Here is a 12,550-nt window from a genome sequence, read left to right as displayed (position 1 = left end):
TAATTCTATATAGTTGGCCTTCAAACAATGTAGGAATTAAGGGCACCAATTTCCTATGTAGCCAAAAACCTGCATGTAACTTTTGAGTCCTCTAAAATTTAATTACTAATAGCCTATTGCTGACTGGAAACCTTACTGATAACATAAACAGTCAACACATTTTTATATGTTATATATGTATTATACATTGTGTTCTTACAATGAAGTACACTGCTAGAGAAAATAAAATGTTATCAAGAAAATCATAAGGAAGGGGTGCCTTGGTGGCTCAGGTGGCCAAGCGTCTAACTCTTGATTTCAGCTCAGGTCATGATCTCATGATCCATGAGATCAAGCCCAGCATTGGGCTCTGTGCTGACAGCATGGAGTCTGCTTGGGATTCTCTGACTCCCTCTCTCTCTGCCCCTCCCCAGCTTGTGCACTCTATCCAAATTAAATAAACACTTAAAAAAAGAAAATCATAAGGAAAATACATTTACATAACTGTGTTTATCAAAACATCCACAAATAAGTGGACCCATGATGTTCAAACCCCTGTTGTTCAAGGGTCAACTATATATTTGAAGTGTTATAAAAGACATTATTGTATTTTTAGTCATATTCACTTAGATTTATAAATATTATTCACTCTTTGCATTTTTCTTCATTCTTTCCTATGTTTCTGTTTCTATCCAATGTCGTTTTCCTTCTGCCTGGAGTACCTCCTTTAGTATTTCTTTTAGTGCAAGGCTGCTGGTGACATATTCTGAGTCTTTGTCTAGAAATAATTTCACATCATTTTCACTTTTTTTTTCAATGTTTATTTCTTTATTTTGAGAGAGAGAGAGAGTGCTCGTGCACGAGTTGGGGAGCAGGGAGAGAGAGGATAAGAGAGAATCCCAAGCAGGCTCTGCACTGTCAGCAAAGAGCTCAACATGAGGCTCAATCCACGAACCATGAGATCATGACCTGAGCCAAAATCAAGACACTTAACTGACTGAACCAACAAGGTGCCCCCATTTTCATTTTTGAAAGCTATTGTCACAAGGTACAAAACTCTGAGTTAGCTTCATTTTATTATAACTCTCAAAACATGCCAGGCCACTGTCTTTTGACTTCCATCATTTCTGTTGAGAAGCCAGTTGTCAGTTTTTTTTCACTGCTGCTTTAGCAGTGCTTTTATTTTTTCCTTTCAGACTGCTTTTAAGGAATTTTTTTTCCTTTCATTTGGAGAAGTGTCCATCTGGTGTGGCTTCCTTTGTATTTATCCCGCTTTAGGTTAAAAATGGTTCATGAACCTGTGACTTGATGTCTTGGCCATTATCTCTTAAAATGTTGCTTTTCCCTTATTCTCTTTCCTTTCTTCCTGGACTCCAATTACCCACATTTAAGAACCTTTCATCTTTTCCTAGATGTTTCTCATGTTTATCTTTGTATTTCCCCTTTCTTTTTTGCTCTCTGCACTTATAGATTTCTACTGACCTATCTTTTAGTTCACCAATCTTTCTCTTCTCCTATGACCAATATGCTGTTGAGCCCATCTTTTGAGTTTATGATTCCAATTGCATTTTTTATTTTTAGAATCTCCATTTGCCTCTGTTTTAAATGTATATTTCAGATATTGATAAAAAATAAATTTTCGGGGCGCCTGGGTGGCTCAGTCGGTTAAGCGGCCAACTTCAGCACAGGTCATGATCTCGCAGTTTGTGAGTTCGAGCCCCACGTCGGCTCTGTGCTGACAGCTCAGAGCCTGGAGCCTGCTTCAGATTCTGTTTCCTCCTCTCTCTGCCTCTCCCGTGCTTGTGCTCTGTCTCTCTCTCTCTCTCTCTCTCTCTCTCTCAATAATAATAAATAAATGTTAAAAAAATTAAAAAAAATAATAAATTTTCTTTTTATCTATATTTCAACATATTTGAAAAAAAAGGTTTTAAAGTCCAGGTCTGAAAATTCAGTAACTGGGTCATCTGTGAGTCTACTGACATTGTCTATGTGTTTTTTTCTCTGTCTCATTTCTTAATATCTGTTATTATATATAGATAAAGTATAAACGTTGATGATGTTATGTCTCTTTGGAGAGGGTTCACCCTATTCTCTCTGATGGGTAGCCAAATTAAGGAACAGATCATCTTAATCTAATCAAGAATGCCTTAAAGCTCGTCTTCAGCTTTTATAACGTCCAGCCTATTAATGACTCACTCCCTTTCTGAGAGTACAGCTCTTCAGAGGTCTCAGTGCCAGTGTAGGACATTCAGTAGGGCCCCTCTCTGAAGGTGGATCACAGAACTCCAATTTTTTTTCCTTAACAGTGTGAAATTGCAGAAAACTCTGATCTTTTTTCCAGTTTAGCTTTTTAGCCTTTTACCCCATATAGCTTAAGAATTCAGAGAATGTCTTGAGGGAAAAACCTCTGAGTTCAAGGGTTACACCTGGATCATGATCCTGGCAATCCCAAATTCCTGGTCTTGGCAATCCCAAATTCCAACTTTTGCCTCCATTGCCCTATGAGAGTCCTAAAAGTTGTGCTGACTTCTCTGACTCTTAAAAACTCTGCCTGAAATTGTGGTTTCATGTTCTACAGCAAAAATTGACAAATTCCTACTAGGAGAAAAACATCTCACAGACACAGATTCACTACTATGCAATTATCTTCTCTCTAGGATTGACATTCCAACAAAGTCCAACTTTCCTGGGCAGCTAGCTCTCTGATGTGCAGCAACACTTTTTTCAGTTATTCTCGGCATGGGTAATAGTCTGTCACAAGCTATTCCACCTAAGCTCAAAGCAAATGTCCCACCTTCATTGTATTTTAAGCCTTGAATAAAATTTCTCTTTGTACACCTTGCCATGATTTGTCTACTAATTTGGAACAGATGCAAATACTGTACCTGGGTTGTAAACAATACACACACACATTTATATTACAGTTCAGATTTGTATAGTATTGTTACAACTGTCCATATGTGACTAATATGTAAAAAAAATGTGATTATATAGCAAAAAAAGCCTGAAATCTATCAAAAATCATTGCTTCCTTTAAAATAAAGTGTCAAAGTACATGTTTAATACCTTTTAGATCTCTGTGTATCCAAGCTGAATTATGTAAAAACACCAACTGGGCTGGTGAATCTTGCTGTTAATGTTAAAATCTTTAGCTATAGCCTACCACTTTCAAGACAATTTCTAGTAAGAGTTATGAGCATTTAATGAAGTGGAAAACCTTTAAAAGCAGTGTTTTAATAAACTGTCAGTTGTGAAACCAGTTTAATAGCTCTCCCAAATAGTAAAGGTAAATATAGTTCCAGGAAAATCAATCCAATTATATACCTATCCCTATATATATATGTATGCTGGATCACGACATAAAGTGTATTTCTGTGAGTTGTGATCAAAAAGTTTGAAAACCACTGCTCTATAAAACCATTGAAGAGGGCTTGCTTTCTTTCATGAGGTAGAAAAGACCAATATATCTGTTATTTACCACTCATAGGTGATAATTTCTTACCTTTTTAGAGCACTTGGCTGTGGTTTTCAGACAGCATTTCTTATGGCAAGCATATTTACATACTGAAAAACAGATTAAGAATGCAGTATTTTTAAAAGGCTGTACATCAATGACAAGAACTTATAAAGTTTACAACTTTAGGGGGGCCTGGGTGGTTCAGTCGGTTGGGCGACCGACTTCAGCTCAGGTCATGATCTCGCAATTTGTGAGTTCGAGCCCCGCATTGGGCTCTGTGCTGACAGCTCAGAGCTTGGAGCCTACTTCAGATTCTGTGTCTCCTCCCTCTCTCTAACCCTCCCCTGCTCACACTCTGTGTCTGTCTCTCAATAATAAATAAATATAAAAAAAATTTTTTTAAAAAGTTTACAACTCTGTTTTAGACATAAATATTTTCTTTAAATTTGAGGCTGCTATAATATCATATATATGTTTCATATGGTATTAGAATAGGGGAGGGGAAGGGGAAAAAAAAGTTAGAGAGGGAGGACGCCAAACCGTAAGAGACTCTTAAAAACTGAGAATAAACTGAGGGTTGATAGGGGGTGGGAGGGAGGGGAAAGTGGGTGATGGGCATTGAGGAGGGCAGCTGTTGGGATGAGCACTGGGTGTTGTACAGAAACCAATTTGACAATAAATTTCATATAAAAAAACAATAAAAAAGCATTTTAACCCATTCTATTTAGAAAAGTGAAGCTGAAAAACATGCCTAAAATTTCTAACTACTGTCTATGAAAAAGCTTTTAATCTTTCATCACTGTCTACTCCTCCTCCCTGCACCTGCCATGTTCCTACAGAATATTTTCTATCTTTCTGACCTGACTCACAAATTAGTCTTTATGCTCTCCTAATATATCTGGCTCTGCAATCTATTAAAGTGCCAAAAATACCTATTAAGAATCATTCCAAGGAGGAAGAAACGTATTACCAACAAAGACTCCTGCTGAAATGAAAGTACGTTGGGTAGCACATTAAGATCTAAGAAAGGCTTTATTTATTTACTATCTTAGAAAGTCCAGAATAGAGCTCTGAGGAACCAGAATATAAACAGTATCAGTTGTGACTGGGAAAAAAAGATAAAGAAAAGTTTCAGAGGAGAAATTATTCCCTGGAGCAGCAGAGAAAAGGGCTGTTAGGCAATTGGTAGTGGGAAGAAGCAGTGAGAGAATACTGAAAACATACCTGACTGGTGTCACTTTGCTACACCAGTTCTACCCCTTGGTATGAACACCTAAGTATTTTTTTTGAGCTTCTAAAACATAACTTGTGAGGTTTTCAAGACCGAGATCAAATAGGGGAGGCTATCTCATTGTGCAGGTGAAACCACCAGTATAATCACAAAGTCAGTTAATTCTATTTAGAAATCAAACCAAGCCCACCCAAGTCATAAACAAGCAGATTTTTTTCCATTTTCAGTTTTAAAACACAGAGACATTTATACCAAACCTACTGGACTCAGACTAACATCAAACAGTCAAGTTAATGGCAAACTACTTCCTATTTTGTTCTTACTGTAATTTTTTTAGATTATCAATAATAAAACAAAAAGAAACCATTGTTGATGACAGAACAAATGAACATATCTAATAATGGTGATTCCACAATGGTGACCATGACTTTCATCCTTGTCCTACTGGACACAGCCCTTCCTAATACTTCAGCCATTCAATTCCAGGCCACTAGGAAACAAAACCTCCAAGAATTACTGAAAGCACCACAGTAGACGTATGGCATGACAGGAAAAGAATCTGAAGGTCCTCTGTAAGCCAGAACCCAGAACCAAGGTGACCTATAAAAAGTCTCTATTCACATTCACAGACTTATATATTCTGAAGAGATTACAGTAGAGGGGCTCCTGGGCAGCTCAGCCAGTAAAGCATCTGACTCTTGATTTCAGCTCAGGTAGGATCTCACAGTTGGTGAGTTTGAGCCCCGTGCTGGGCTCTCTGCTGACAGTGCAGAGCCTGTTTGGGATTCTCTCTCTCTCTCTCTCTCTCTCTCTCTCTCTCTCCCCCCCTCCCTCCCTCCCTCCCTCCCTCCCTCCCTCTCTGCAACTTACCCATCAGCTCTCTCTCTCTCAAATAAACTTTCACACACAAAAAAAGTTTAACAAAGAAGATTACAAGTAGAAAAAAAGTACTTTTCTGGTTATAGCCTAATAATATTTGCATTAATTCATCCATCCATCTATAGGTCCATCTACCTAACAAATATTTATCAAAATTTGTAATACCAGAACTGATCTGGTATTAAGTTTCAAGTGATCTGGTATTAAGAAACAATTAAGTTTCCTGACCTTATATGTCTTTCTAGTGGGACAGCCTGACAAACAAGAAAACAAATACTTAATATAACCTTGGGTGGTGATAAGTGCTATGAAGACTATTAAGCTGAGGAAGGAGACAGAGAATTAAGGGACAAAAAATTAGGGGACAGAGTGGCATTCAGATAGGACAGTAAGGAAAGAGCTCTGTGAGAGGTAACATTTGAGTGAAGACATAGATTAACTGAAATAGTAAGTCATACTAACGTCTGGGAGAAGAGCATTTCAGATAAAGTAAGCTGCAAGTACAATGACCAAACAACACCAAAATATCTGGTTTGGCAACAGGGAGTAGGTGAAAGAGTACAGCAAAATGAGGTTAAAGAATCAGGAAGTGTGAATTATTCTTTTATGTTAAAAAAAAAATGTAAGTAAACTTAGGAAATAGAAATATCAAGGGGTTAAAAAAAATTCTCAAAGATCACTCATATTGGCTAAATAAAAGTACTATAATTTATGAGGGTAATTGTCTTCCCTCAGAAGAGCTCTTCCTCTTTGAAGAAACTCACAAATTGGTTCCTCGGGCTACTAAATGTAGATAAAAAGTTTCTGGAAGAGTGGCTTTCGATGTGAGTCCTGACAGCAGGGCCCAGACCCTTCTTAGCCACAAGTTTAAAGTGGGACCCCTGAGAACCTAGAGAAGTCAGTTCAGGTCTCTGTACTTTATTTTGCACTTCAAAGAACGGATAGATGGGTGTCTGACAAAGTACATGTGTTCTGCCACATGTGACAAGATTATATAGCAAAAATGAGGTTCATGGTGAAATGTTTGGAATTACTGTAGTAAAGATAGATGGATTCCTTTAAAAAAAAAAAAAAAGATCACTCATACTTACATTTGCAAACAGAGGCTCGGTCCATTATCCATATCAGGGAAGAACAGTACTCACAGTATGTAGGGATGCTATACTGGGTGGCCTTAAAGATGTGACCATTGTGCTCTTCTACCTGAATAAAAAAAAAAAAAAACCAAAAACATAGCATTTATGTTAAAGCCAACATAACAAATGCTGTCTTAACATAGTCAGCCAATGGGAAATCCTTCAATCCCTTGTTAAGTCTTCAATGGGCATTTACTCCAGGAGTAAATATGATCTTCTGAGAAACTAAATAAAGGCAATATATGTGGTCCCTACTTTCAAAAAGCTAACAATCTAGTAGAGAAACAAGATCAACTTGTATGAAAACAGAAAGGAATGCTACAAACATACAAGAGCTGTTTTGCATGACTCTGAATCAGCATTTTAAATTATAAAAATCAGTGGTCCTAGACAAACAAAAATTAAAGGACTTCACGACCACTAAACCAGCCCTGCAAGAAATTTTACCGGGAACTCCCTGAGGGGAGAAAAGACAAGAGGGGGGAAAAAAAAGACCAAAAGCAACGAAGACTAGAAAGGACCAGAGATCACCACCAGAAACTCCAACTCTACAAGAAACATATTGGCAACAAATTTGTATCTCTCAGTACTCTCTCTAAACGTCAGTGGACTAAATGCTCCAATCAAAAGACACAGTGTAACAGATGGATAAGAAAATAAGACCCATCTATATGCTGTTTACAAGAGACCCAGTTTAGACCTAAAGACACCTTCAAATTGAAAGTAAGTGGATGGAGAACCATCTATCATACTAATGGTCAACAAAAGAAAGCTGAAGTAGCCATACTTACATCAGACAATCTAGACTTTAAAATAAAGACTTTAACAAGAGATGAAGAAGGGCATTATATCATAATTAAGGAGTCTATCCACCAAGAAGACCTAACAGTTGTAAACATTTATGTTCCAAATGTGGAAGCACCTAAATAAAATCAATTAATCACCAACATAAAGAAACTCATTGATAATAATACTATAATAGTAGAGGACTTCAACACACTTACAACAATGGACAGATCATCTAAACAGGAAATAATGGCTTTGAATGACACACTGGAGCAGATGGATTTAACAGATATACTCTAAACATTTCACCCTAAAGCAGCAGAATATACATTCTTCTCCAGTGCACATGGAACGTCCTCCAGAATAGATCACATACTGGGACACAAATCAGCCCTCAATAAGTACAAAAAGATCGAGACCATACCACGCATATTCTCATACCACAACGCTGTGAAACTCAAAATCAATCACAAAAAAAAAATTTGGAAAGATAACAAATACTTGGAGACTAAAGAACATCCTACTAAAGAATGAATGGGCTAACCAAGAAGTTAAAGAAGAAATTAAAAAGTACATGGAAGCCAATGAAAATGATAATACCCAGCCCAAAACCTCTGGGACGCAGCAAAGACAGTCATAAGAGGGAATACAGATAGCAATCCAGGCCTTCCTAAAGAAGGAAGAAAGGTCTCAGATACACAACCTAAACTTACACCTTAAAGAGACGGAAAAAGGACAGCAAATAAAAACCCAAACCAGCATTAGACAGGAAATAATAAAGATTAGAGCAGAAATCAATGCTATAGAAACCAAAAAAAAAAAAAAAAGTAGAACAGATCAATGAAACCAGAAGCTGGTTCTTTGAAAGAATTAACAAAATTGATAAACCACTAGCCAGTTTGAGCAAAAAGAAAAAGGGAAGGACCCAAATAAAATCAAGAATGAAAGAGGAGAGATCAATAAAAACAATAATAAGAGAATATTATGAGCAATTATATGCCAATAAAATGGGCAATCTGGAAGAAATGAACAAATCCCTAGAAACATATAAACTATCAAAACTGAAACAAGAAGTAACAGAAAATTTGAACAGACCCATAACCAGTAAAGAAATCAAATTAGTAATCAAAAATCTCCCAAAAAACAAGAGTCTAGGGCCAGATGGCTTTTCAGGGGAACTCGATCAAACATTTAAGAAACAGTTAACACCTATTCTCTTGAAGATGTACCAAAAAATAGAAATGGAAGGAAAGCTTCCAAAGTCTTTCTATGAAGCCAGCATTACCTTGATGCAAAACCAGACAATGACCCCACTAAAAAGGAGAACTATAGACCAATTTCCCTGATGAACATGGATGCAAAAATCCTCAACATTAGCCAACCAACAATACATTCAAAAAATTCTTCACCACAACCATGTGGGATTTATACCTGGGATGCAGGGCTGGTTCAGTATCTGCAAAACAATCAACGTGATTCATCACATCGATAAAAGAAAGGACAAGAGGGGCACCTGGGTGGTTCAGTCAGATAAGCGTCCAACTTCAGCTCAGGTCTGATCTCATCGTTCATGAGTTGGAGGCCTGCATCGGGCTCTGTGTTGACAGCTCAGAGCCCGGAGCCCTCATCAGATTCTATGTCTCCCTCTCTCTCTCTGACGCTCTCCCACTCACACACACACACACACACACACACACTCTCTCTCTCTCTCTCTCTCTCTCTCTCTCACTCTCTCTCTCTCTCTCAAAAATAAACATAGAAAGAAAGAAAGAAAGAAAGAAAGAAAGAAAGAAAGAAAGAAAGAACGAACAGATGGAAAAGAACCACATGATCCTCTCAATAGATGCAGAGAAAGCATTTGACAAAATACAGCATCCTTTCTTGACAAAAATCCTCAATAAAGTAGGGACAGAAGGATCATACCTGAAGATCATAAAAGCCATCTATGAAAGACTCAACACTAACATCATCCTCAATTGGGAAAAACTGAGAGGTTTCCCCCTAAGGTCAGGAACAAGACAGGGATGTCCACTCTCACCACTGTTATTCAACACAGTATTGGAAGTCCTAGCCTCAGCAATCAGACAACACAAAGAAATAAAAGGCATCCAAATTGGCCAGGAGGAAGTCAAACTTTCACTCTTTACAGATGACATGATACTCTATGTGGAAAACCCAAAAGATTCCACCAAAAAACTGCGAGAACTGATCCATGAGTTCAGCAAAGTTGCAGGATATAAAATCAATGCACAGAAATCAGTTGCCTTCCTATACACCAATCGATCCCATTTACAATTGGACCAAAAACCATAAAATACCTAAGAATAAATCTATCTAAAGAGGTGAAAAATCTATACACTGAAAACTACAGAAAGCTTATGAAAAAAATTCAAGAAGATATAAAAAAAAAAATGGAAAAAGATTCCATGCTCTTGGATAGGAAGAACAAATAGTGTTAAAATGTCAATACCACCCAAAGCAATCTACATATTCAATGCAATACCTACCAAAATAACACCAGCATTCTTCACAGAGCTAGAACAAACAAGCCTAACATTTGTATGGAACCACAAAAGACCCCGAATAGCCAAAGCAATCTTGAAAAAGAAAACGAAAGCAGGAGGCATCGCACCCGGACTTCAAGCTGTATTACAAAGCTGTAATCATCAAGACAGTATGGGACTGGCACAAAAACAGACACTCAGATCAATGGAACAGAATAGAGAACCCAGAAATGGACTCACAAATGTATGGCCAACTAATCTTTGACAAAGCAGGAAAGAATATCCAATGGAACCAAGACAGTCTCCCAGCAAGTGGTGCTGGGAAAACTGGATAGCAACATGCAGAAGAATGAACCTGGACCACTTTCTTACACCATACACAAAAATAAATTTAAATTGGATGAAAGACCTCAATATAAGACAGGAAGCCATCAAAATCCTCGAGGAGAAAGCAGGCAAAAACCTCTTTGACCTTGGCCGCAGCAACTTCTTACTCAACACATCTCCAGAGGCAAGGGAAACAAAAGCAAAAATGAACTACTGAGACCTCATCAAAATAAAGGAGCTTCTGCACAGCGAAGAAAACAATCAGCAAAACTAAAAGGCAACCAATGGAATGGTTGCAGATATTTGCAAACGGCATAGTAGATAAAGGATTTAGTATCCAAAATCTACAGAGAATTTATCAAACTCAGCACCTCAAAAATAAATAATCAAGTGAAGAAATGGGCAAAAGACAGGAATAGACACTTCTCCAAAGAAGACATTCAGATGGCCCACCGACACATGAAAAAATGCTCAACATCACTCATCAGGGAAATACAGATCAAAACCAGAATGAGATACCACCTGACACCTGTCAGAATGGCTAACATTAACAACTCAGGCAACAAAAGATGTTGGTGAGGATGCAGAGAAAGAGGATCTCTTTTGCACTGCTGGTGGGAATGCAAACTGGTGCAGCCACTCTGGAAAACAGTATGGAGGTTCCTCAAAAAATTAAAAATAGAACTACCCTATGACCCAGCAACTGCACTACTAGGTACTTATCCAAGGGATACAGGTATGCTGTTTCGAAGAGGCACATGCACTGCAATGTTTATAGCAGCACTATCAACAATAGCCAAAGTATGGAAAGAGCCCAAATGTCCATTGATAGATGAATGGAAAGAGAAGATGTGGTGGTTCAGTCTTTTGAACGTCTGACTTCAGCTCAGGTTATGATATCACGGTTCATGGGTTCGAGCCCCACATCGGATTCTGTGCTGACAGCTCAGAGCCTGGAGCCTGCTTCAGATTCTGTCTCCATCTCCCTCTGCCCCTCCATTGCTCACTCTCTGTCTCTCTCAAAAATAAATAAACATTAAAAAAAATTTTTTTAAGATGTGGGGTGTGTGTGTAGATACACACACACACATATATATGTATATGTATACACACATATTGGAGTATTACTTGGCAATCAAAAAGAATGAAATCTTGCCATTTGCAACTACGTGGATGGAACTAGAGGGTATTATGCTAAGTGAAATTAGTCAGAGAAAGACAAACATTGTATGACTTCACTCACATGAGGACTTTAAGACACAGAATAGATGAACACAGGGATGGGAAGGAAAAATAATATAAAAACAGGTAGGGGGACAAAACATAAGAGACTCTTAAATATAGAGAACAAACAGAGGGTTGGTGGAGGGATTGTGGGAGGGGGGATGGGCTAAATTGGTAAGGGCATTAAGGAATCTATTCCTGAAATCATTGTTGCACTGTATGCTAACTAACTAGGATGTAAATTAAAAAATAAAATAAAAGCAAATAATAAAATAAATAAATGGGTATCTGTAAATATTAAACAAAAAGAAGGAATGTTCTATAATCATTCAAAATCTAATTGCTAAAATTCAGGGAAGCACAACTGAATTGTAGTTTAATTCAGAAAGCTTGTATATTAGTAACTATATTTATTCCATCTCAAGAAATAATATGTTAACCAAAGATGGTTAATCTGCATGAAGTCTATAACAGGGGCACCTGGGTGACTCAGTCGGTTAAGCATCAGACTTCAGCTCAGGTCATGATCTCACATTTCACAAGTTTGAGCCCCATGTTGGGCTCTGTGCTGACAGCTCAGAGCCTGGAGCCTGCTTTGGATTCTGTGACTCTGTCTCTCTCTCAAAAACAAATTTGAAAACTAAAAATAAATAAATAAAAATTTTAAAAAACAAACAAAAAGTTTGGGAAGATGGTGGAGTAGGAAGGCTCTGAGCTCATCCTGTCCCACATTTACATCTATGTTATCACCCACATTCAGGTCAATAAACAGAGAGTGAACTGAAGACAGGCAGAACAAACTCCACAACAAGATACACAGAAGAAACTGCATCTGAAAGGTTAGGAAAGTCAGAAAAGTGGAGGGAGGCTGCCTGCAGTAGGGAAAGAGCTACCCGTGCAGGGAGGGCAAAGAAATGGGCCCTCACACCAAGGCAGCTCACATGGTGAAGAATAATCCCCATAATGTTTGGTTTTAAAACCCATGAGGAGTTGAATTCAGTGAGTTTGGAAAACCAGTGGGACTTGC

General features: G+C 37.9%; 1 protein-coding gene across 1 annotated transcript in view; it reads right to left on the bottom strand.

Annotated features, from left to right (window-relative positions):
* The window catches only part of LOC115515708 (unconventional myosin-IXa-like), a 210,074-nt gene that overhangs the window by 59,242 nt on the left and 138,282 nt on the right, over window positions 1-12,550 (bottom strand). Inside the window, exons 29-30 of the mRNA XM_030317786.1 lie at window positions 6,638-6,749; window positions 3,482-3,543 (exon numbers count right to left, since the gene is read on the bottom strand). Coding sequence (XP_030173646.1) covers window positions 3,482-3,543; window positions 6,638-6,749 — 174 coding nt within the window. The remainder of the gene's footprint in view (window positions 1-3,481; window positions 3,544-6,637; window positions 6,750-12,550) is intronic.

Source organism: Lynx canadensis, chromosome B3 (genome assembly GCF_007474595.2).
Source record: "Lynx canadensis isolate LIC74 chromosome B3, mLynCan4.pri.v2, whole genome shotgun sequence".
Classification (NCBI taxonomy): Eukaryota; Metazoa; Chordata; class Mammalia; order Carnivora; family Felidae; genus Lynx; species Lynx canadensis.
This window is presented reverse-complemented; position numbering and strand designations above follow the sequence as displayed.